Genomic DNA, 26,950 nt, shown 5'->3' with positions numbered 1-26,950 from the left:
GTGTGAGAGAGTTCAGTTCAGATTGAGGAGCCTGATGGCTTGTGGGAAAAAACAGTTGCACAGTCTTGATGTGACGGACCGAATACTTCTGAACCGTTTCCCTGATGGTAGACCCCCTGTCCTCTACATCTGCCTCTTTCAAACCAACTACCTGCATGTCTTCCCTCACCACATCCATAAACCTCCTCCTTAGTCTTCACCTTTTCCTCCTTCCTGGTGGCATAACAACTTTAATACTCGCTTTGAAAGGGATAACCAGAAGTCAGCAACTAAAACCGCACTCCCTGTGGACCACCAGCCTCTTACACTCACCCCAAGTGATGTCAGTGAGTTGCTGAGCAGGACAAATCCACGGGAAGCTGCAGGGCCTGACAGCATTCCTGGATGCATTGTCAGAGCATGTGCTAAAGAGCTGGGGGGTGTTCGTAATGGATTTATTCAACCTGTCTTTAGCGCAAACATTTGTGCCCACCTCCTTTAACATCACCTCCATCATGCCAGTGCCAAAATACTTTATGTGCCTTGATGATTAAAGCCTAGTAGCATTTTGGGTTATCATCACCAAAAGTGGATGATCCTGGCACACTGCAAATCCTGTCTTCCTGCCACCCTGGACCCACACCAATTTGCCTACCGTAAGAACAGGAGCACAGAGGAAGCAGTTTCCACAGCACTGCACTCTGTCCTCTCTGACCTGGACAATACAGTCACGTATGCCATCTCTCTCTTAAGACATGCTGTTGAACTAATACCGTTGTACCACTGGTGTAGAGGATATGACCTCACAGAGGGGGCTGGTGTAGAGGATATGACCTCACAGAGGGGCTGGTGTAGAGGATAGGACCTCACAGAGGGGCTGGTGTAGAGGATATGACCTCACAGAGGGGCTGGTGTAGAGGATAGGACCTCACAGAGGGGGCTGGTGTAGAGGATAGGACCTCACAGAGGTGGCTGGTGTAGAGGATAGGACCTCACAGAGGGGCTGGTGTAGAGGATAGGACCTCACAGAGGGGGCTGGTGTAGAGGATAGGACCTCACAGAGGGGCTGGTGTAGAGGATATGACCTTACAGGGAGAGTGGCTATAGAGAGAGAGAACAGAAGAGGAACCAGCATTGAACCTTGCATGACACCAGTAAAGTGTTTAAAAGATGTGGATTCTCTCCATATCAGTTAATTTTCTTGTTTTCTAGCGAACAACCAAAAATCATTTGTAACAGAAAATCATAACATGAGAACATCTGTACCACTGCTTGTCACCAGAAGGCCAAGGTGAGTGCTTTGTCTCACACAATATTGATCGTGTCACTTTGCCTTTCTGAAAACAGAAAGTTATTATAATCACTTATCACTTCCCCTTCTGCTTATTTATCTGGTTCCAGACATTTCCAGTGCTTTCTAAATCATGCTTGCATTTATGCCGATATCACGCTTTGGTGAAAATTCCAGTCAGGGTATTGGAAATATCATGTCAGGTGGAGGTGAAATGTGTGCACAGGGAAAATTAATGTTCACTGGTACACAACATTATTACATTCCGAACAAAGGTTTAAAATAAAGGCAGCACTTATTCCCTGCCTCAAACTAGCTACTTATTTTTTAAACAAATTGGACAAACATTCAGGAGTTGATCATTAAATCATTATGATAGTAGTGAGACAGAGCACGTGTGCATAGCTGACTGCTTTTCTACTCATATTTAATGTTATAGTAAATCTATGGTCTGCCACCTAGTAGAGGATATGACAAGTGCCAGTCACATGGCCTATTTCTTTTCACTTGGCATTTGTTGTGACTAGGTCGTGACGTGTGTAGCAGGTCAAGTGAAAGATTTAAAATGGAGAATGGAGTCAGCAAAGATCACACACCTGCATGATATGACTAATGAATGTTCTCTGTTTTAGTAAAGGAGGGGAGGAATAAAACAGAAAGCCTAAAAGCTCTTTATAGTGGTACAGGACTCAGAAACTGAGGAAGAGAGTGACACTGCAATGAAGTCTTTGCCACTTTGCTGCTAATGTGCAACAGTCACAACACCAGGTTCTACTCCAGGTGCATGCAGAACACATCCCAGCACTACACGTTCAGGCAGAGCAGAAATTCTGGGGCACTATGGAAAAAGACTAAGTCCAGTCCATCCCCTTCTTCCTGTATCTGTATTCTCTAACCACAGTATTCTCAACATCACATGTGTTAGATGGAAGCCTGGGCCAGCCAGAAGAAACTTACACTTCCCTTTCAGTGTTAAGCTTTTATTTTATAGCAAAACTCTTCAATTAGCTGGGAATTTGCAGTGATGTGCAGAAATGGTTTGTGGAATGTGATGAATGTTGAGCTGTGGATTTTGCCAGATCTCCCAAACGCTCCAGTTAGACTGTTTCCATTAATTGTGGTCCCATTCAAAAGATATGCAATTCAATACATGGCAGCACTGCCTAATGAAGCGATTCAATCAAACTCACAAGAATCCCATTAAATTCTGTAGTATATTCATTAGGATGCACCTGTAAGTGATGCGACTGGAAGGAGGACCCAAAACTGGAGTATAATTAAACCATCTTTAATGGAGGGAGCAGACAGAGAGAAAAGTCCGAAAAACAGTTTGAAGTTCAGAGCTGACAGACAGAGAAAAAAAACAGTCCTGACTTCTAGATACCTTTAAAAGGTAAACAGGGCAATGGAGAACCAAATCAAAAACAGTCGAAAATCAGCCACAGCAAACAGAGCAATACGGGGCAAACCAAAAGTCCAAACCAAAAACAGTGGGTAAAGAACAGAAAACAAGAGCAGGGGAAGTAGCAAGAATAATCTCAGGGATGGAATGTGCCAGTGAGATAATCTGGCCTTGAATTTATTTCATTGGCGTCATTAAATAACGGGTGGTGCGGGAAAAATGTCAAGATGGCCACCGACCCAGAAGTGTGCGCCACGAGCCTGAAAGGTCCCGACAGCACCTAATTGGTAGGAGTTACTCGAGGTCCTATAATTCACAATATGAGAGGTCCTAAAAGCTTCCACAGGGTTTTCCCCTTTTAAATTATAATACAGCCATCAGCTGCACGACATGCTAGTTATCACATGACAAAATTGGGATTAGGCAACATTTAAAATTAAAACAACAATTCAACATTTTCTCAATCTAAAAGCAAAACTCATCACATTGGGTCAGTTTGCATTGAAGCGTCAGACCCGGCTGTGTTTAATGGAGCATGCAGCTTTGTGAACTTGCACTAGAAAAAGATTTCCTCAGTTTCAAAATTAGATATGATTTCTATGTTAAATTGCGAATAAAATATTGCAAATGGTTTGTTTTTTAAAAAAGAAATTTTGTAAACTTTTTAATTTACATTTTACACAGCATTCACAATAGAGTTTGTATTTGATTAAATTGATGTGCATGTGTTTAATATCCACAAATGCTTAAATAAAATGATTATTTGTACTGGTACTGTAGCTTTCATGAGGTTTTGACTCATTATGATTATTGCACAACTATAAGCACTATTCTGTCAGCTGTCATCAGGTGTTTTCTCTCATCTTGACTGTTATGAGGGCCACAGCTAGAAGTTAGTGTTCTGATTACAGTATGTAATCAGAAAAAGATAAATACTTATTTTTGAATTGCTGTTATATGACAAATAAAATATATTTTTTTATATAGTGTTGTTTTTAGTAATGTAGTGTTAAAGTGTTAAAGTGTTAAACTCACAGTGAGTGTGGCTGATGGTGACGTCCTCACTGCCATCGACATCCCGAAGAACCTGATCGCCTTCGAGTCTGAGGAACAGTACAGCTCAGTTAGTAGTAGCAGTAGTGTGTGTGTGTGTGTGTGTGTGTGTGTGTGTGTGTGTGTGTGTACCTGGATGAAACAAATGGCTGCAGGTTCTCTTCTCCACTGAGCAGCTAAAAATGGCTCCTGATCTGTTTGCACTTAATGGAGCACTGACGATAATTCTACACAACACACACACAACATTTTTATTTTCATCATCTCAACCTCCATGTAGCTGAGACAAACATAACACACGTGTATTGTGTATGTACAATGTACAGACTGTAAAAAGACTGTAGAGACATGCAGCGAGTCTGAGCCACTAATCTATAATTCCTATAAATAAATAAATAAATACTCACTGTTTCATCTCGTCAGATTGATACTGCAGCAGTTTGTATCCAAAAAACTCCTCTTTATTTCCGCTGAATTGCTCTGTGTTCAACACGTCCACGTTAAAGCCATCAGAGAGTGAGAGAGCTGAGAGACACATCACAGTGAGGAGGAAATAAAATGACCAAAATAATAACCAACAACTTCAAACCAATACATTATTATTATTATTATTATTATTATTATTATTATTATTATTATGTTAATTTATGCGAGAGAACGAATGTTATGCAGTGTTATATTCAGTCTAATTACATTTTATTTGTGTGGGGCATTGTTTCAAATTAGCTTTGTTTTGATTAATTTATTTATACATTTTATATTTATACAATAGAAAAACTTGAGATTCAGATTGAGAATGAAAACCATCCACATTTGGGAACTCATTCTCATCTGGGTGACCATGACAGTGACTGTCCAATCAACCTCCACAGTAACTTAACTGATATTACACTGTTCATTATTAGCTGCAGTGAGTGGTTTCAAATGAAAGAGAACTCCGTCCACAGGTGGAACATCAGGGTTACTCAGGCAGAGCAAATCTGGAGAGCAAAAGGGGACAGGATCACAGGTACCTCAGGAGCATTTGAAGCTCCAAAGCAGGACAGAACTCAAGACTCAAACCAGAGTTTGAAAATCAAACTCTCAACATGCACCATGAGGCAAACTCAAATAGGCTGTAAGTTCCATGTTTCTGTTTGAGTGCAAACACAAAATACAGTGTCAATATCAAAGGACAAAAATAAAATTCACAAGTGGACAAAGTGTAGAAATCCACAAAAAACAGACCAAAAATAAAACACATCGTTCTTGTCAGAATTAATGTAAAAATTCTCAGTGTCTTCGCTTCAACGAAGGAGAACACAGCAAAACCTTTAGACAGGGTTGGAGACAAAACACAGACAAAAGGTAGACCACACAATAGATGTGTTTACATGGAGCATTGTAATCGGTTTAAAAGTCCAATCGGAATGAAAATGCTCCACATAGACTCCTCAATAGGAATAAAAATGCCTGGAACGAATGACATTGTAAAGGTTTCAGAGGGGTTGAAAAAACTTTAAGAAATTCTGCCATACCGATTACTTTGTGTCTACGTCATCATGTTAAGAGGTCAGGGGTCATCAAAAAGGAATTGTTCACAATAGTTTCTGAAAAATGTAAAGAAGCTGCCGCAGACCACATCATCGAACAAATCCAAAAATGTGGAAGACTGAAGTTTTTAGTTTCCGATCCAGGTCACTAAACTCCAGCAATACAACCTGCTCCCACCAGTCCTCACTACAGACCTTCGTCCACATGCTTTTGCAATTTTTGAAGAGGGAGAGGTGATAAGATGCTCTGTATAGACGCACTGTACCAAAAAACTCGGCTACCTGTAAGCATCTTTTCCTCAGACCTTCCAGCAAGTATCTTCTCACAAATTTGTGCTGTTGCTTTAGGAGCAACACTTTGCATAAAAACAGCGCGCATAAGAAAAATGGAACTCCGTGTTCCAGCAAACAGGACAGAGGCTAATGTGAGCATGTCACAAAGTCATTACGATTGAAAGCGCGGTCACATGTAAACACTATATTGGACTAGATAACTCATGTCTCATGTAAGCAGCCCACCGAATCTCTTTAATCTGAGCGTACATGCAAGCGTGGCTAATGTTAACAACCAAATAACACAGATGGAGAACTTAAATACTCTAACAGCTCCAGCTGTTATGTCCCTACCAAACCACCAGAGGGAACTGTTGGCCGAAATCCGCACATGGAGTCTCTGCTTCAGCTTCACAAATACACACAGCTAGAGACACACAAATGACACAGAACAAACTGACAAGAGCACAGGTAAAAACAACATGGGGACAAATAGGGATATTTGATGGAAACAAGCGAGTGACAAAAGGCAAATCATGACAGAGAGAGGGAGAGAGAGATATGGATTATTAAATCTCCTTATTGTTGTATAAAAGGTAAATACAGTACAGTGTGATCAGGGTGAAAGTAGGAACAAGACTCACTGTAGCAGCAGAACTAAAATGGAGAAGCAGAAGGAAACACAGACATGAGGATCTCTGGGATAAGAGACGACCCACCACACCACCATCAACAAACCTGAGTGAACGTGTGAGAGTGAGGAGACGACAGCATCCAAAAATCCCAGTTCATCAAACACTCCATATCAAACTGAAATACCCCTTCAACTCCAATTCCAAAAATGGGACACGTGGCAAAATGTAAATAAAACAAATGCAATGTTTTGCAAATCTCATAAACCCATATTTCATTCACAATAAAAACATAGAAATCATATCAACTGTTTAATATATATCCAACTTCTGTCTGTGTACATCTGGGAACTGAGGAGAGCAGTTGCTGAAGTTTTGGTAAAGGAATGTTGTCCCATGTGTGTCTGATACAGGATTCTATATGCTAATAAGTTCTGGGTTTTCTTTGTTGCATTTTTCGTTTCATGATGCACCAAACGTTTTAAATAGTGAAAGGTCTAGACTGCAGTCAGGTCAGTTCAGCACCCAGACTCTGTTTCTACGAAGTCATGTTATTGTAATAGGTGCAGTATGCAGTTTGCATTGTCTTGCTCAAATATACAAGAAAACCTGTATATTATAATAAACCCATGCAGTGATTTCCAATATTGAATCATGACTGTTTAAAATGCAGTGCGATCTGAAATGAGTCCAAGTTCCATCACTTGCCATTGGTTAGCACCTAAATGTTAGCAGAGTTTAAAAGTGTTGTTCCTGCTCCTTTTCCTTTTCCCTCAAGGAATGTGGAGGCAACTCAGAGAGTTCTTTATTTTTCGTTTTTTCTATACTTTTGTGTCTGTGATTTTATTTTACACAAAACACAGTTCACCAAACACTCGATATCCATGATCCCCTGAAGATCTGCTCCTTCACATCAGGAACACCTCCTGACTAAATGCTTGCATTTCTCTTGCCCATACCTCTCACCTTCTTCCTTTAGCTTTGCCTCCAGTCACTGAAGGAGAGAACACTGGCTGACATTTTCTTGGCTCTGCCCTTTATTCACAAACCAGACGAGCTCCTTACTTACTGGAACAACCATCACCAAAGCCACAAGAACTACCTTTTCCCTTGGGTTAAAGAATTTAATGGCGAATAATCTGCTGCACCTTACCTCTATCCTTTCACCTTACCTCATAGTCATTGCCTCTGACTCACCCTGTGTACCTCAAAAGGGCCCCCCTCATTTGGTAAGCAATTGTGAGCTCAATATGGGTAATAATTTGAGCTCTTTACTCTCCTAGTGATGTACCCCTTATACTGTCAGAATTGTCACTCATGGGCATAACAATCACATAACATAAGAAAAAGGTAAAAAGTTTCTGAGGACTTTCAACCAACAAATTCACCTTGTCCCAGGCAGTTTTCCCCACAAGATTCAAGACAGCTACCATTATAGCAGTACCAAAATAGTCTGTTACAACAATCTTAACCACTTCTGCCCCATACTAGACCATTTCAGTTTGCCTACATAACCAACAGGTCAACTGAGGATGCTATTACCTTAGATGTTTACTTGGCCCTAACTCAAGTGAACAACAGAAACACCTATGACTGGATGCCAGGAATCATTGGCTTCAATTCTGCACTCAACTCTCTCATCTCGTCCAAGCTGATCATCAAGCTTAATGATCTTGGCGTCAGCATCTCTCTCTGCATTTGGACTTCCTTACTAACAGACCATAGTCTGTTCAGTTAAAAAACACAGCTCCTCCACCCTCATCCTGAATACTGGTGTACCACAAGGCTGTGTACTGAGCCCAATCCTCTACTCCCTCTTTACCCATGACTGTAAAATTGTACATCTCCATAATTGAGTTTGCACCACAGTAGTAGGTCTGATCAGTAATGATGATGGGATGGCCCACAGGGAAGAGTTTGAGCACCTAACAGTGTGGTGTGGCAATAGCAAGCTTACATTCAACACCCAGAAGATGGAAGAACTCATTGTGGATAACTGGAGAGCAAGGAGGGCTCATCAATTTATTTTAAAGGGGGCTGAGGTGGAGAATGTGACTAGTCCCTAGATATCTATACCTCTGAGGACTTTTCCTGGGCACTCAACACCTCAATCCTTATTAAGAAAGCACAACAGTGTCTGTACATTTTCAAGAAATGTATCCGTCCAGGTCCTACTAAACTTTTACTGCTGTACCATCAAAAGCAGGGCAGTAACTGTACTGTCTCAGATCAGAAAACTTGATACATGCACACTGGTGTTCAACTTCCTTCCATCAAAAACTGCCACCGGAAGTGCTACTTACAGAAAGTGAGAAAATTATAAAAAACACATCTCACCCCAAGCATAGTATGTCTACCAAACTAGTGTTGTCACGATTCAAAACTTTTATTTCGATACGACATGTACATTTAATATCAAGTTGGGCACAAAGGATACGGAGTCCTGTCTCTAAATCCTGATTAATCCCCTCGGTCTGGCCATTGGTTTGGGGGTGGAACCCACCGGGTGGCCTTTGGTGTTCTTATGTTAAGCACAGGTAGAACCAGAGTGTTAGAGTACGGGGAATACCTGTATGGCTAAACAGGTATGGTAAGATACCACTGGAGGACTTGGGATTGCAGTTGCTCGAGAACAAAAAGTCTCTTAGTAGGGCAACCTTCAGGAACAGTTTGGTTCGCAGTGGCAAGTTTAACCCTTTCCTCAAGGTCTAGGTCCAGGGCTCCCATGGTAACAGAAGGAGGAAGTATGGGTATTGAGGTAGGATCTCCTTCCTCATAAGGAAGGAAAGAGCATCATGCTTTCAGTTCCTAGATGCCAGGTGGTAAGAAAGGGAGAAATTGAATCTGCCGAAGACCCCAGCGAGACTGTTGAGGGTTGAGGTGTTTGAACTGTAACCTTGAATAAACTGCTGTTAAAATCCCAGGAACCTTTGTAGCTGCTTCTTTGAAGAGGGTTTGGGCCTTTTCCTAGACAGTCATGTCATGGTGCTTTGCTTGGGGCCTGACAGGTGATACAACCACTCCCGGGTGGGTGAGGACCTGAATAGAAGGTCAATGACACATTTATAATGCCGATGATTAGGTAAGGAGGAAGCTCGGGCATTGCTGAACACGAGTTCTAGGTCGCAATAAATGGGGAATGGAACCGAGGTACAAGGTCTCAAGAGAAGCTGTGGCAGATAGCTGAACGAGCAAATTGGGATTCAAAGATGTGTTTTAGATTGTTTTGTATCCTATTTAAAAGATCTCTCTGTAGAGACTGGCAAATATTCATCATCTTGTGCACCAGTTTTGTATGGGGTCCTGCAGGGCTCAATTTTGGGTCCTGTTCTATTTACTTAAGACATGCTTCCTTTGTATGCTATATTTAGGAGGCACAATGTTTCATTGCACCACTGTTACGCAGATGATACTCAGTGTTCTGTTCCCGAGTACCCAAAGGATGTCTCCAGTTTACAGTATCTGTCCGATTGTCTGCCAACTTACTTCAGTTAAATGAGTCTAAGACTGAGGTCTTAATCTTTGGCTCCCCTGCTTCTATAGAGGTAGTGGCCAGTAAACTGGGACCTCTGTTTGATAATCATTCACATGCCAGAAACTTAGGCATTAATTTTGACTCTTCCTTGACTTTTGATAAACAGATTAATGCTGTGGTTAGAAGTTGTTTTTTAATCAGCTAAAGAATATTGCAAATATGAAGTCATTCTTAACATCAAGAGACATGGAGACTGTAATACATGCTTTTATTTCATCCCGATTAGATTATTGTAATGTACTGTATTTAGGTGTTTCACAGTCTCTATTGTCTCGTCTTCGATTTGTCCAAAATGCTGCTGCTCGATTGTTAACTGGAACAATGAAGAGGGAACATATTTCACCAGTGTTGATTTCTCTTCACTGGCTTCCAGTTAAATTCCGTATTGATTTTAAAACACTGTTGTTTGTTTATAAGGGTCTCCATGGACGGGCACCATCCTATATCTCCGATCTACTTCTGTTCCAATGTAATCTCTCTAGGGAACTTCGTTTAACTAGTAGTCTTCAGTTGAGTGTTCCAAGGACATGCTTGAAATCGAAAGGAGATTGTGCCTTTTAAGTGGCTGCTCCACAGTTAGGGAACAAGTTGCCACCTTATATAAGAACTGCACCAACATACGCACAACAGTAAATAAATAAGTAAGCACACTGGCATAACTGTAGTGTAATATCTGTTGCCGTGTCCTATGTTGACTTTTGTATTTTGTATTTTTTTATATGCTTAAATTCTGTACAGCACTTTGGCCAACAGCTGTTGTTCTCAAATGTGCTCTATAAATATATTTGACCTGACTTTGACTTGACTTAACAATGGACCAGTCCAGCGGGGGTTGTGTTTCTGCAGCCAGGTAAAACCAAACATGACCGGGGTGTGAGGGGAAGAAATGACCAAAAAGGATAGCCACTCCTGATGTTTATTGGCAATGATGACCCGGATGGGTTTGGTGCGACATATTGCTTGATAAAGCGGATGGCCGTCAAGAGCCCAAACTTGAAGGGTTGCCAGCAAGAGTTTGGTCTCAATCATTAGCTGCTGAACAAGATCCTGATCCAAAAATACTGAGTCTGCTCCTGAGTCCACAAAATCCACAAGCTGTTTCTCCTGCCCCCCAGAGAGGATGCGGATGTCCAGGAGTAGTTTGGAGAGGGCAGTAAGGATTTAGCTCAGCGTGGGCCTTTCCATCAGCGATAAACCTGACCATTGATTAGATAGGACACTGCCATGTGTCCAGCCTCCCCAAGGTAGAGACACAAGCCTCTCCTTTTCTGTTGGGGATGTGTGTCAGCGGCTGATCTCCATAGGATTGGGCGGAGAGTGGGGCTCTGGAGTGGCGGTATCGCAGGGGGGTGTTTAACGGTGGTAGGACGGCCACGAGTGGGAAGGCGTTTTGCACGGTACTCCAGCAGGTGTCGGTCTATTTGGGTCATCGGGGAGTTTTTCCTTGCCACAGTCGCCACCGGCTTGTTTATCAGGGACAAACTTACTTATAAATAACATATTCACTTTTAATCACCACATTATCTGTGTAAGGCTGCTTTGAGACAATATTCATTGTTAAAAGCGCAATACAAATAAAAATGAATTGAATTGAATTGATATTAGGAAAACTTTTTTGAGAACGGGGTAGAGCAAAACTTCCAAATGTCCAGAAACTTATGAACCCCTCAAATAGGAGAGAAAGAGTCCAAGAACAGAAAAGAAAAATAACCAAAACACAAACCTGGAGACCAAGAGGAGAAAAGAAGGAGCACTGTCTGAAATACAGTCTGAGAATCCGAGAGCCGGCAAAAAAACTAAGCAGAAAAACTGCTGGTTGCATGCGCGCAAAACAAGAGTCCGAAAAAAACAAGATCCAAAAACGAACATAAAAATAAGGGCAGGAAGGTCTCAAACAAACATGGAGCCGGAGACAATTTGGCGAGGGATAAAAAGAGTTGATGTTTATTTAGACACCAGGAAGATGGCCACCGCGCCGGTAGCAAGTTGGCACCGCACCGGCAGCGGAAGTGGGATTAACGGAAGTGCACATTGGCTGACAAGAACTTTTTTGATTTATTAATAAACCCCCAGCGTTTGCTGTCTGCTGAAACAGAGAACTGTTTAAAGTAAAACTGAAATCAAATAAATATTTAAATTAAAAAAATTATTATAAAATATATTTTGTCAGCTGTCAAGCGAATTTAAAAATAATAAAACTGTTGCTGCTGATGAGATTATTAGATTTGTTTAAATAAACATTGGTTTGAAAACCAGTAACCATGAGAACCAGAATATTCCCCTATTTTTTCTCTTATTCTTGTTTTATTTATAATTAAAAACTCTTTTTAATGAATCCAATTCTATATTTGAAACCACATATTAAATATTTATAGACTCAATACAGCTACAATTTATCACAAAATAAATCACACATTTAAATTATATTTGAGGAGAATACTAGTGTCATATTAAGTGTCATGGTTTGCCCTGACTTTCAGCAATATAATATGAAAGAATGCCATATGTTACTTCATGCATCTTCTTTCTCTACAAGCTGTAGGCAGTCGGCAAGAGCACCTGTATCTGCCACCATGCCTCTAGTTTCATTACCATGAAGGACACGTGAGAAGAAAAAAAATCGGCACACACTCAATGTGCCATAGAAGGACATTGACCCCTATTGTTGAACATTCAAAACTACTGCTGTTACTCTTAAAGTATTGGTACTAATTAAATAAGGAATCATATTGTTTTTAAACTCCTGGTAAGTTTCTAAAAGCAGTTTATCATGAAACACTATGTGAACCAGCTGTAAGACTACTGAACTAAGATGCTGAAGTGTACATGTTCATTATGACCCATCTTGATCTTAGACACTGAACTGTACAACTTCACTCTGATCAATGTAAAAAATTAAACCTGAAGTGTTAAATGCTGTTTGGACTCCTGTCGTCTGCACTGCCACGCTGTCACTGCTGGGCCCCTGAGCAAGGCCCCAAAGCCTCGACTGCTCAGTGTATGAATAAGAAAAGTGTAAGTTCCTCTGGATAAGGAGGCATCTAGTAAATGCTATAAAGCTATTATAAAGAGTCTGCAGTAATATATGGTGGATGTGAGATGTTTTGTGGGTAATAAAGGCTGAGACAGAGGGAAGGGAGATTAACTGAAGGAAATCCCTCTGTTTGGGACTCACATTTACACCCTTCCTGTCACTTCCTCTCAAATTTTTCCTTTTGTTTTCCTTGTACTTTTTAAGTTTTTTTTTCTCCTAATCACTGCTCAAACTACAACATTAAAAAAAAGATGAACACACAGATGCTGTCACAGAGATCACTTGAGATACTTGAGCTTTGGTAATAGCCAATAACACACGCGGATATAAAGTGTGTTCTGTGGCACATCTGGGACCTGCATTAATCTCCATTTTAGTCACTTGCCTTTGGGTAGGACCTGAACTTGGAGCAGGGCCTGAAAATGCGCTTGTTCCATTTGCACTTTTAAAAAGAGTTCCTGAAAACATCAGCAATCAGGGAATCATTATTTTGCAGGTCAAACATAAAAAGTCACTTCTGGATACAGAGAAATGTGACTATCTTCATTAAAACCTGAACAGACTGATAATGAATCATTATTTAGTAGTTATAAAAGGATCGAACACGTCTGGTTTAAACTGAACAGAATGCACTAAACTGTGATGATGATCAGAATCACATTCCTGCACTGTTGTCCAGTACTGAAGTAAATATTGAATAGTAACTAAATGTAGTGAAAAGTAAAAAGTGAAATCAGTCGTTCCGTTTTATTAATGAGAATAAAAACGTAACTGGTGAAACGTAGCGAGTCTCCAATCAGGATCGAGCGCACGCTGTGTTTTACACGTGATCTGATCGGCGCTCGGTGCATCTACTGATCACCAACATATTCAACAGTTCAGCATCAGTTCAACATCAAGCAGAACATTTAGAGAAGAATGGTTTGTGTACTTCATCCACCTCTGCCTTCCTGTAAGGAGAAACAGTTCAAGCAACTCCACACAGAAAGCAGCAGTTTCCAGGCACAAGGGAATGTAGTGTAAGTGCTATACTACTGTACTGCTATAATAAGACTTTAGTACTGGAACAGGTTCAGAGTCGGATATTAAAGATACTCATACAAATAACCTGAGCTTAATCAGTGCTGCTCTGTCAAGGCCTGGGCCTGCACATGCAGAACAACAGCACATGGCGGACTCATTAGGACACTACATACACAATATTCTGCTCTCCTGGTGATGTAGTGATTATGCAGGTCCTGACATGGATCCGTTCTTCACACATACTTTCACTGTCAGACCTCAGACCTTCTTATCAGATCTCTGTCTTCTTAAACAAATCCCAACAGTCCCACAGAACAAACCAAAAGCTCAGCAATCTGATCAAACTTAATCCAACCTACAAATAGTGAATCAGAATTCCTCAGTGAATTCAACTCCGAGATCTACAGTCTAATTAGCAGATTTCATCCAACAGGGAAGAGGTCAGACAGGAGCTCGGTGGAAGAGGTGCTGGATGTTTGTGGAACTACTGCAGAAGTGATGAGGGAGACAGCTAGAAAGGTACTTGGTGTAACATGTGGAAATAGAAAGGAAGACAAAGAGACGTAGTGGTGGAACGAGGAAGTGCAGGAGAGCAGAAGGAGAAAGAGGTTGGAGAAACATAACGGGGATTGACAGAATGATGAGAAAAGTAGGCAGGAGAACAAGGAGATGCAGCAGCAGGTAAAGAGGGATGTGGCGAAAGCCAAGGAAAAGGCATATGAGGAGCTGTATAAGAGGTTGGACACTGAGGAAGGAGAAAAGGATTTGTAGCGATTGTCCAGGCAGAGGAACCGAGCTGGGAAGGATGTACTGCAAGTTAGAGCAATAAAGGATGGAGAGGAAATGTGTTGACTAGTGAGGAGAGTGTGTTGAGAAGGTGGAGGGAGGATTTTGAGCAGCTGATGAATGAGGAAAATCAGAGAGAGAGAAGGTTGGATGATGTGGAGATGTGAAGCAGGAAGTGGATAGGATTAGTAAGGAGGAAGTGAGAGCAGTGATTAAGAGGATGAAGAGTGGAAAGACGGTTGGACCAGATGACATACCGGTAGAAGCATAGAGATGTTTAGGTGAGATGGCAGTGGAGTTTTTGTAACAAGATTGTTTAACAAGATTCTGGAAGGTGAGAAGATGCCTGAGGAATGGAGAAGGAGTGTGCTGGTACTGATCTTTAAGAATAAGGGAGATGTGCAGACCTGCAGTAATTACAGGAAAATTAAGTTGATCAGTCACACCATAAAGTTATGGGAAAGAGTAGTGGAAGCCAGGCTGAGAGAAGAGGTGACCATTTGTGAGCAACAGTATGGTTTTATGCTAAGAAAGAGCACCACAGACGCATTATTTGCTTTGAGAATGTTAATGGAGAAGAATAGAGAAGGACAGAAGGAGTTGCATTGTGTATTTGTGGATTTAGAGAAAGCGTATGACAGGGTGGAGAGAGGAGTTGTGGTGTTGTATGAGGAAGTCTGGTGTGTCAGAGAAGTATGTGAGCAGTGTTGTGCTAGGTACTAAGAAATAGTAACTAGTTACAGTTACTCGTTACTTCATTCAAGAAGTAACTCCGTTACTTTGTTGATTGTTTACACCAAAAAGTAATGCGTTACTGTTAAAAGTAACTTTTCAGTCCCTGTTTTAAAAGACGTTCTTTAATGTTCTCATTAATGCCCTTTTATGTGTTATGGTCTACAAACACAAAACTGACTTAAACACAAAGTCATTTATAAACACTATTTTATTAAAGTCAGAGCAGCACACACTGAATATATCACAAGGATTTCTGAAATAAACAACAAAATAAGCTGAATAATATATTCACAATCAAACACTAAAGTGGCTTCTGCTATTGTGTTGAGCTCTTAAACATGTTCCTTTCACAGCTGAAGTATGAAAACTATCAACAATGTAGAACAGAACACCGGGTTAGCGCATAGCTTCTAGCATGGAGGTCCTGGAGGAGCTTCAACAGGTTGGAGTTGCTGTTTATCGCAGTAGATACGAGCTTCGAACCAGAAAGACACAGCTTACATTTAACTTAAAGGTTTTTGTCTTTATGCTCAACTAAAGTGAAATAATGAGCATATTTCCACTTCGCCTCGACTCGCCGTTACTGCCACACAGACCTGAATAAACAGAGACACGCCCACAGTGCGTCTTCTTCATGTATACAGTGGTTCATCCACCAATCCTACAATGCGTCTCTGCTGTAAACAGGTCAGACTGTAGTCTACACTTCAGCCCAAATTCATTCATTTATAAAAGTAACGGGTAACGAACCATACGCTAACCGAGTTACTTTATTTAAAACTAACGCATTACAGCATTAGTTACTGTCAAAAGTAACTTCATCACAGTAACGCATTACTGACCAACACTGCACACGCACATCATAACAATACTTAATACAGATTTAAGGAACTACACACGCGCACACACGCACACACATACATGCAGTCAATTTCTTCTCAACTGCCTAAAACCTTTGCACAAAACTGTATATATACACACATACATACACACACACACACATACATACACACATTACAGTAGTAGTCAGGAGTTTGGAGACACCTTCTTCTTCAGTCCTTGTTTTGATGTTTTTCTACATTAATGGTGAAGAATCTAAAAGAGCACATCTGGAATTCTGGAGTGAACAAAAACATGATAAACCCAGAATATACTTTATTTAAAAACGCATTACAGTATTAGTTACTGTCAAAAGTAACTGCATTACAGTAACACGTTACTGCCCAACACTGTATGTGAGGGTGGTGCAGGACATGTATGAGGACAGTGTGACAGCAGTGAAGTGTGCAGTAGGAACGACAGACTGGTTCAAGGTGGAGGTAGAACAGCATCAAGGATCGGCTCTGAGCCCTTTCCTGTTTGCAGTGGTGATGGACAGGTTGAAGGTCAGACAGAAGTCTCTGTGGACTATGATGTTTGTGGATGATATTGTGATTTGTGGTGAGAGTAGGGAGCAGGTTGAGAAGATCCTGGAGAGGTGGAGATATGCGCTGGAGAGAAGGGGAATGAAAGTCAGTAGGAGTAAGACAGAGTACATGTGTGTGAATGAGAGGGAGGGCAGTGGAGTGATGTGGTTGCAGGGAGAAGAGGTGGAGAAGGTGGAGGAGTTCAGGTACCTGGGGTCAACAGTGCAGAGTAATGGAGAGTGTGTTAGAGAAGTGAAGAAAAGAGTGCAGGCAGGGTGGAGTGGGTGGAGAAGAGTGATAGCAGGAGTGATTTGTGATAGAAGAGTATCTGTGAGAGTGAAAGGAAAGTTTATAGGACTGTGGTGAGACCTGAGATGTTGTATGGATTAGAGACAGTGGCATTGAGTAAAAGACAGGAGGTGGAGCTGGAGGTAGCAGAGCTGAAGATGTTGAGATGTTCGTTGAGAGTGATGAGAATGTGGAGGAAAAGAGGAAGAACAAGGAGGAGGTTTATGGATGTGGTGAGGGAAGACATGCAGGTAGTTGGTGTGAAAGAGGCAGATGTAGAGGACGGGGGTATGGAGACGGATGATCAGCTGTGGAGACATCTAATGGGAGCAGATGACAGAAAAAGAAGAAGAAGAAGAAGTCGAACAAATAAATCATATTTAACAAAAATGTGCAGTTAAAGCAAACTTTGTCCACAAAATAATCAAAAAGCTTAAAATTAAATCTGGTTTGATAAAGTGTATAAAATAAAATGAAATCTCATTCAACAATCAGCAACACAATGACCCACTTTATTACATGCACTGCAAACATCACACTATACACACAGTACACTACACACTACACAAGCCACTACACTACACACACACACACACACACACACACACACACACACACACACTACACAAGCAATACACACTACAAAAATACACTACACAATACACAAGCTACACAAAACTATACACACTACACTTCACAGACACTATACACATTACACTACAAACCACTACACAGACTACACTACACACTAAACTACACACACACACACACACCACACACACACACACACACACACACACACACACACACACTACACAAGCAATACACACTACAAAAATACACTACACAATACACAAGCTACACAAAACTATACACACTACACTTCACAGACACTATACACATTACACTACAAACCACTACACAGACTACACTACACACTAAACTACACACACACACTACACAGTACACACACACACACACACATTACACTACACACTAAACTACACACACCACACTACACAGTACACACACCACACACCACACATTACACTACACACTAAACTACACACACCACACTACACACTACACACACTACACACCACACATTACACTACACACTTCACACTACACACACACAGTGTCAGTTTCTTTTCTTTATTATAGTGATCGTTACCAGTGTTGTGTTCGTTACAATGTAGATCAATAAAAATCTAATATTAGCAGCAGGGTGGGCAGCATGGGGGAGTTTTGCCCACCTAAATGTGCCTTGCCATCAAATAAAGGTTTATTATTATTATTATTATTATTATTATATATTTTAAAATATCTTTTTTTTGTTTTATTATTTTAGCCAAAGGGAAAAATAACACAAAAAAGCACTGGCTTTTTCTCAGTTTGTGACTGCAGAAGTGATCAAATGCTCATTTAATCAACATCATATTTTATTCACACTTTATTTAACTGCTGTTGTATGTTGACAGATGATATGTATGTGTTTTATCCTATAAGCGAGTCTGGTGCTCATGAGGAACAGGAGACTAAAGCTGGGAAGAGATAGAAGAGATAGAAGAGATAGAAGAGATAGAAGAGATAGACGGATTGACAGAGCAATAGTTTGACAGAAAAAAAAGAAATTGGGTTCTAACTGATAAACAAAATTTGTGCAGTATTACACAGTGTCATGTGTTGGGAGTGTTTATACACTGTACTGTACAGATGTGTTCTGTGTGTCTCTGCTGTGTGTTTCTCTTTACTGCAGTAATGGAAATGTCCCCACTGTGGGACAAATAATAATAATAATAATAATAATAATAATAATAATAATAATATAATAATAATAATAATAATAATAATAATAATAATAATAATATAATAATAATAATAATAATAATAATAATAATAATAATAATAATATAATATAATATAATATAATAATAATAATAATAATAATATAATAATAATAATAATAATAATATAATAATAATAATAATAATATAGTAATAATAATAATAATAATAATAATAATAATAATAGGATGTATATTGTATCTCTTTATCTTTCAGGTTGCTTTTGCTTATAAAGTAATAAAGTAAAAGAACAAATATATGTATTTCAGTGCAAAAAGGGAAAAGTGATTATATAATGTTCTGATACTGTTTGGTTAAAAAATGGATTAAGAAAAAAATCATAAAAAAAGGAAAAGTTGTACATGTCCCGGTCATGTTATAAACTTTTACTTTTAAATATAAACAGAGAAAATATTTATAGAATAATTATACATAAATAAATTACAATGTGGTTCTCACCAAAAAGCAGCATGAAAATCAGCGCCATCCTCCAGAAGCTGCAGAACAGCTGCGTGCGTGCGCGCGTGTGTGTGTGTGTGTGTGTGTGTGTGCGTGTTGGGGACTTTTATTTTTCCCCCACCCCTTGTGTGTGTGTGTGTGTGTGTGTGTGTGTGTGTGTGTGTGTGTGTGTGTGTGCGTGTTGGGGACTTTATTTTCCCCACCCGTGTGTGTGTGTGTGTGTGTGTGTGTGTGTGTGTGTGTGTGTGTGTGTGTGTGTGTGTGTGTGTGTTGGGGACTTTATTTTGCCCTCTCCCACCCGTGTGTGTGTGTGTGTGTGTGTGTGTGTGTGTGTGTGTGTGTGTGTGTGTGTCCCTCTGTGCTTGCCGTAGTTTCCGCTGCAGCTGTGTGTCAGCGCTAAATAAAGACAGTAATCGGGAGAATAAAGCGCTGTTGTGCGCTCGCGCTTCAATCCCGCAAATTCACAAAGCCGCAGACTCGAACATGCGCGTGAGTAAAGAGGATCAGCACAGTGTCAGTGTGACCTGAGTGTGTGTGTGTGTGTGTGTGTGTGTGTGTGTGTGTAGAAGCTGACAGGCCGTTGCGGGAACATTAACACTGAGTCCGGGAACATCAGGAACATCTCCAGGTTCCTCTGAGTGAGAGGTCAGAACCTTCATCCCTCCTCATCGCGTGTGTGTGTGTGTGTGCGTGCGCGCTCTTTAGGTACGTGTTGCATCCACTGTGTGTGTGTGTGTGTGTGTGTGTGTGTGTGTGTGTGTGTGTGTGTGTTTCCTCGAGTGTAGTTTTTACTGATAGATTTTATACATGATTTACTTCAGTCTTCTGATTTTCTGTAAATAATGCAGTTTTGAGATGTTTATGAAACGCTGTGTTCTGGTCTCAGTGCTCTGATCTCACTATCTACAAAACACCTGGAGGGTAAAACCGGGGCAGTCAGGGGGAGGGGCAACAGCTGTCCACCTCTTACAGTCTCAAAAGTTCTAGAATATAATGAACCTCTGTGAAAGTGATGGAAAGGGCAATGTATAGATAAGAAAAGGATCTGACCCATAACTTACCAGGTGACAGGTGAAGCATGGTGGTGGTAGGGTCATGGCTTGGGCTGGCATGACTGCATCTGGGCCAAACTCCTGATCTTGACTGATGATGAATTTGTGAAAAAAAACTATTATTTAGACATCAGGACTGTGTGTGTGTGTGTGTTTGTGTGTGTGTGTCTCAGTCAGGTGTGGTCATGGCAGCGTGCGGCTCGGACTCCGTGCATTACATCCGTCTGCAGAATGCGAGTGAGTGTGTGTTAGAGTCTCTGCGTTCTCAGCGACGTGACGGTGTGTTTTGCGACGTGACTGTGCGGATCCAGGACGCGTCTCTGCGTGCTCACGCCTGCGTGCTGGCGGCCGGTAGTCCGTTTTTCCAGGACAAACTGCTGCTGGGCCACTCGGAGATCAGCGTTCCGCCCCTGGTGCCGGCCGACGCCGTGCTGCAGCTGGTGGACTTCCTGTACAGCGGCTCTATGGTGCTGCTGCGCTCTCAGGCCCTGCGCATGCTCACCGCCGCCAGCATCCTGCAGATCAAGAGCGTCATCGACGAGTGCACGCAAATCATCTCTGCCTCTGCCAACCAAAAACGGGCCGCAGCAGCAGCAGCCGCCGCAGCCGCCGCCAAGAGCCGGAGCACGGAGGAGGGTGGGGCCGTGGGAGGAGCCATGCCTGGGTTTGGATACACCATGGAGGAGTGTGGAGAAGTCACATCAGAAAGCACCGAGCAGTCAAGCGCACACTTTATCTCACATCAAGCAGGACTGCAGACAGGTAACACACAGTCAGACAGGTAGCACACATACAGACAGATAGACAGACAGGCAGGTGGCACAAAGACAGACAGAAAGGTAGCGCACATAAAGATAGGAAGCACACAGACAGACAGGTAGCACACAGACAGACAGACAGGCAGACAGACAGGTGGCACACAGACAGACAGGTGGCACACAGACAGACAGGTGGCACACAGACAGACAGGTGGCACAGACAGACAGACAGACAGACAGACAGGTGGCACACAGATAGTTAGACAGGTAGCACACACAGAGAAGTAACACAGACAGACAGACAGAAATGTAGCGCTTATACAGACAGGTAGCACACAGACAGACAGGCAGACAGGCAGACAGGCAGGTAGCGCACATAAAGATAGGTAGCACACAGACAGACAGGTAGCACACAGACAGACAGGTAGCACACAGTCAGACAGGCAGCACACAGACAGACAGGTGGCACACAGATAGTCAGACAGGTAGCACACAGAGAAGTAACACAGACAGACAGAAAGGTAGCGCACATACAGACATGTAACAGACGGACAGACAGACAGGTGGCACACAGACAGACAGACAGATACTCAGACAGGTAGCACACACAGACAAGTAACACAGACAGTCAGACAGGTAGCACACAGACAGACAGGTAGCACACAGACAGACGGGTAGTACAGACAGACAGACAGACAGACAGGCAGATGAAAGTCAGACAGAAGACAGACTTGTGACTCTGGGGTAAAAGCCTCTCATGCTGTGTGGTTGGTTGTTACAGGGGCAGGGCAGGGGGAGGCAGCCTCTCTGGAAGCGGGTGGAGTGGGCAGGATGATGCCCCCCCTCAGTGATTTGATGTGCAGGGGGGATGGGCTCGGTGCATCAGGGGGCGGAGCCTCTCTGAAGCCAGTGAGCTGTCCTCAGGAGATCCAGAGTTACATGCTGAACCAGAATGCTGAGAGAAGCAACGTGCAGAACCAGAATCCGAACAGGCCTGAGACAGGACACACCCCCATCAACAACCCTGGACCAATGGGGAGAGACGCTCTACGGGGCAGTGGGGGAGGGTTTGTGGGTGTGGCTGAGGAGCTGCCTGTGGGGATGGAGAGGTTTAGTGAGGGGGAGGAGCTGGAGGACAGAGGGAGGGATGGAGAGAGAGAGAGGGGGGCGGGACATAGTCGCAAACAGAGACAACCGCTACGATTACAGGTACACACATATATACACACACACACACACACACACATACACACAATTACACACACACACACACACACACACACACATACAGTGAGGAAAATAAGTATTTGAACACCCTGCTATTTTGCAAGTTCTCCCACTTAGAAATCATGGAGGGTCTGAAATTGTCATCGTAGGTGCATGTCCACTGTGAGAGACATAATCTAAAAAAAAAAAAATCCAGAAATCACAATATATGATTTTTAAACTATTTTTTTGTATGATACAGCTGCAAATAAGTATTTGAACACCTGTCTATCAGCTAGAATTCTGACCCTCAAAGACCTGTTAGTCTGCCTTTAAAATGTCCACCTCCACTACATTTATTATCCTAAATTAGATGCACCTGTTTGAGGTCATTAGCTGCATAAAGACACCTGTCCACCCCATACAATCAGTAAGAATCCAACTACTAACATGGCTAAGACCAAAGAGCTGTCCAAAGACACTAGAGACAAAATTGTACACCTCCACAAGGCTGGAAAGGGCTACGGGAAATTGCCAAGCAGCTTGGTGAAAAAGGTCCACTGTTGGAGCAATCATTAGAAAATGGAAGAAGCTAAACATGACTGTCAATCTCCTCGGACTGGGGCTCCATGCAAGATCTCACCGTGGGGTCTCAATGATCCTAAGGAAGGTGAGAAATCAGCCCAGAACTACACGGGAGGAGCTGGTCAATGACCTGAAAAGAGCTGGGACCACCGCTTCCAAGGTTACTGTTGGTAATACACTAAGACGTCATGGTTTGAAATCATGCATGGCACGGAAGGTTCCCCTGCTTAAACCAGCACATGTCCAGGCACGTCTTAAGTTTGCCAATGACCATTTGGATGATCCAGAGGAGTCATGGGAGAAAGTCATGTGGTCAGATGAGACCAAAATAGAACTTTTGGGTCATAATTCCACTAAACGTGTTTGGAGGAAGAAGAATGATGAGTACCATCCCAAGAACACCATCCCTACTGTGAAGCATGGGGTGGTAGCATCATGCTTTGGGGTGTTTTTCTGCACATGGGACAGGGCGACTGCACTGTATTAAGGAGAGGATGACCAGGGCCATGTATTGCGAGATTTTGGGAACAACCTCCTTCCCTCAGTTAGAGCATTGAAGATGGGTCGAGGCTGGGTCTTCCAACATGACAATGACCAAGCACACAGCCAGGATAACCAAGGAGTGGCTCTGTAAGAAGCATATCAAGGTTCTGGCATGGCCTAGCCAGTCTCCAGACCTAAACCCAATAGAGAATCTTTGAGGAGCTCAAACTCCGTGTTTCTCAGCGACAGGCCAGAAACCTGACTGATCTAGAGAAGATCTGTGTGGAGGAGGCCAAAATCCTCCTGCAGTGTGTGTAAACCTGGTGAAAACTACAGGAAACGTTTGACCTCTGTAATTGCAAACAAAGGCTCCTGTACCAAATATTAACATTGACTTTCTCAGGTGTTCAAATACTTATTTGCAGCTGTATCATACAAATAAATAGTTTAAAAATCATATATTGTGATTTCTGGATTTTTTTTTTTAGATTATTAGATACTTAGATTTTTAGATACTTATTTTCCTCACTGTGTGTGTATATATATATATATATATATACACATATATATACAGTACAGAGCAAAAGTTTGGACACACCTTTTCATTCAAAGAGTTTTCTTTATTTTCATGACTATGAAAATTGTAGATTCACACTGAAGGCATCAAAACTATGAATGAACACATGTGGAATTATATATGGAATTATATACATAACAAAAAAGTGTGAAACAACTGAAAAATGTCATATTGTAGGTTCTTCAAAGTAGCCACCTTTTGCTTTGATTACTGCTTTGCACACTCTTGGCATTCTCTTCTTGAGCTTCAAGAGGTAGTCACCTGAAATGGTCTTCCAACAGTCTTGAAGGAGTTCCCGAGAGATGCTTGGCACTTGTTGGCCCTTTTGCCTTCACTCTGCGGTCCAGCTCACCCCTAAACCATCTCGATTGGGTTCAGGTCCGTGACTGTGGAGGCCAGGTCATCTGGCGCAGCACCCATCACTCTCCTTCTTGGTCAAATAGCCCTTGATGCCTTCAGTGTGACTCTACAATTTTCATAGTCATGAAAATAAAGAAAACTCTTTGAATGAGAAGGTGTGTCCAAACTTTTGGTCTGTAATGTGTGTATATATATATATATATATATATATATATATATATATATACAATTGTTCAATTGTTTATACATTGTTCTCTAATTTTGATCGCCTGTGTGTGTGTGTGTGTGTGTGTGTGTGTGTGTGTGTGTATATATATATATATATATATATATATATATACACACACACACACATATATATATATATATATATATATATATATATATATATATATATATATATATATATACAGTGGAATCCGCTTATCTTGCCCTCGGTTACCTCGACAACACTATTAAGTCGACGTTTTTGAAGTGGAACCGCCAAATTCTCAGTTAGTTTTTTTATGTCGCCGAACCATAATATCTCGAGCACAAGGGGGAAAAATTTGCCGTTTAACGTCGGTTATCTCGGTGCAGCCGCAGAAGAACTCGCAGAAGTGGCGGAAAAATCAAGTCTTACAGCTGCTCCAGGTGTTGTATTGTATACTGGTGAATCTCTGCTGTTAGTTAGTGCTAGTGTTAGTAGTGTTAGTAGGGGCGCGGCGCGGCTTTGGGAAGAAAAGCACAGCCGTTGAGAGAGAGCTGGTGGGAAGACACGTACCGGGATACGCATGAGCGATAACAACGACCGCCGTGAACCAACATATACCAACAATAACGGACGGTGAGAGTGTGGAAGTTTAAATAGGAGCTGGTGATGATGATAAACGAGCACCATATGTGCGCGATTGAAGCCGGGAGTTTCAGAGAAAGCGGCCGAGAAAGCACCTGACACTCTGAAGGGGGCCGAAGGGGGCGTGGCAGGTGGATTCCTGACAGATAAACATGTACTGTATGTATTTTTATAGCATGCCTTCATCAAACAAATCGCGCAACGCTGTTGTGTAAAAACCCTTCAAAAACACGCATGCACATTCTCATTTATTAACGCACATCATGTACATAAAGAAATTTCAAGCACGTTAATATACTGCCGCCATTTTGATTTTCGTTTATCTCCATCATCGGTTACCTCAATGCTTTTGGCGACCCCTAGGACATCGACATAACCGGGTTCCACTGTATATATATATATATATATATATATATATATATATATATATATATATATATATATATATATATATATATATATATATACATACATGCACTCGCACTAAAACATAGAAATACACACACACACACATATATATGTATATATATATATATATATATATATATATATATATATATATATATATATATATATATATACAGTGGTCCCCGGTTATCGAATTTAATTCGTCCCATAAAACCGTTCGAAATCCGATATGTTCGAAAACTGGACTTAATTATTCCATATGAAATAATGGAAAACCAATTAATCCAATCCCGAACTCCACCAATACCCAATAATTAACCGTTTTTTCCTGTTTTTAGTCGTATTAAAAATGTCAGGAATCCCCCTGCCACGCCCCCTTCGGTGGCTGTCATACCTCGGTGCTTCAGGGAATGCCCTGTTCCTTCGCATGCGTGCCCAGCCCACATTAAGCTCATCACAATTGGGCTTCCTCCGTAAAGCACCGTGGATATTATTTATGGACTGCCTTTTGTCGGATTATCCCGATCTCTGCGGGTATTTTGTGTTGGCTCGGTAAAAGTATAAATTAACAACTTTACAAGAGTAAGAAACAAAATGATTACTGTACTTACTCGTTAAGTCGCAGTGATGGCTTGATGGAGTGAGCAGAAGGAGGCTGAGTGGTGGTGTTAGTTGGAGGAGGATGAGCCCTCACTGCGAGGAGGAGGAGAATCAGCCTCTGGAGAATCACCACTCATGAAGATTGTAGGCAAACTATGAGGAGGAGTTTTTTCTCTCCGCATTTTTTTAATTCCACTAGTGCCGGGTTGAGGCTCATCACTGGGTGTAGATGTTTTTCCTGAAGCTAAAGGAATTGGCTTCAAGAATCTTTCTAAAGTCACCTTTCTCTTTTTCAATAGATTTTCAAAGTAAGGCATCATAGTGTCATTGACTGAACTTATTATAGAGAAAGACGCAGCTTTATTTTGATGGAATTTTTCTAAAAAAGTTTCCAAATCCCTCCACTTTTTTAAGGCTTCTTTTAGTTCATCTGTACTGACTGGGTGTGTAATCAGTTCCTCCTCCTCATCACCTTGAAATTGTGATTCACCCCTTGCGTAACTTTCATTTTGTTCCTGCAATTCTTTCAAGTCCTCAATAGTAAGTTTCTCTCGATGTGACTACACTAACTCCTCCACATCTTGCGAATTCACTTCCAGATGAAGATCTGTGCAGAGACTCAAAATATCGTCCATGACCTTCTCCTCCTGCTCAAACCCCTCAAAGTTTCGCTCTGCAACGACTGATGGCAGCACCTTTTTCCATGCAGAGTTGAGAGTCCTGATGGTGACTTCCTTCCATGCCGTATCTATCAGTTGAATGCACTGATAGATAGTGAAGTGGTCTTTCCAGTACTCTTTCAGGGTCAAGT

The 26,950-nt window shown here is 41.6% G+C and overlaps 2 protein-coding genes across 9 annotated transcripts in view; one reads left to right on the top strand and one right to left on the bottom strand.

Annotated features, from left to right (window-relative positions):
- Window positions 1-19,389, bottom strand: part of zmp:0000001082 (integrin alpha-D) — a 73,665-nt gene extending 54,276 nt beyond the window's left edge. For 3 of the 5 annotated variants that reach the window (XM_046837319.1, XM_046837323.1, XM_046837322.1), the window contains exons 1-4: window positions 13,117-13,183; window positions 4,133-4,250; window positions 3,858-3,952; window positions 3,708-3,775 (exon numbers count right to left, since the gene is read on the bottom strand). In XM_046837319.1, the coding sequence (XP_046693275.1) occupies window positions 3,708-3,775; window positions 3,858-3,952; window positions 4,133-4,250; window positions 13,117-13,168 (333 nt within the window). In that variant the 5' untranslated portion in view covers window positions 13,169-13,183. Of the gene's footprint in view, window positions 1-3,707; window positions 3,776-3,857; window positions 3,953-4,132; window positions 4,251-11,420; window positions 11,687-13,116; window positions 13,184-19,275 lie in introns of those variants that run through there. The other 2 variants (XM_046837320.1, XM_046837321.1) reach the window with 2 other exon arrangements.
- Window positions 19,390-19,633: 244 nt separating this feature from the next.
- zbtb45 (zinc finger and BTB domain containing 45) overlaps window positions 19,634-26,950 on the top strand; it is a 15,785-nt gene continuing 8,468 nt past the window's right edge. Inside the window, exons 1-3 of one of the 4 annotated variants that reach the window (XM_046837324.1) lie at window positions 19,634-19,764; window positions 20,501-21,089; window positions 21,867-22,294. In XM_046837324.1, coding sequence (XP_046693280.1) covers window positions 19,759-19,764; window positions 20,501-21,089; window positions 21,867-22,294 — 1,023 coding nt within the window. In that variant the 5' untranslated portion in view covers window positions 19,634-19,758. Of the gene's footprint in view, window positions 19,981-20,500; window positions 21,090-21,866; window positions 22,295-26,950 lie in introns of all 4 variants that reach the window. The other 3 variants (XM_046837326.1, XM_046837325.1, XM_046837328.1) reach the window with 3 other exon arrangements.

The sequence above is a fragment of the Silurus meridionalis genome, chromosome 24 (genome assembly GCF_014805685.1).
Source record: "Silurus meridionalis isolate SWU-2019-XX chromosome 24, ASM1480568v1, whole genome shotgun sequence".
Lineage (NCBI taxonomy): Eukaryota > Metazoa > Chordata > Actinopteri > Siluriformes > Siluridae > Silurus > Silurus meridionalis.
Note: the sequence above shows the minus strand (reverse complement) of the source record. Positions and strands in the feature narration are given on the sequence as shown.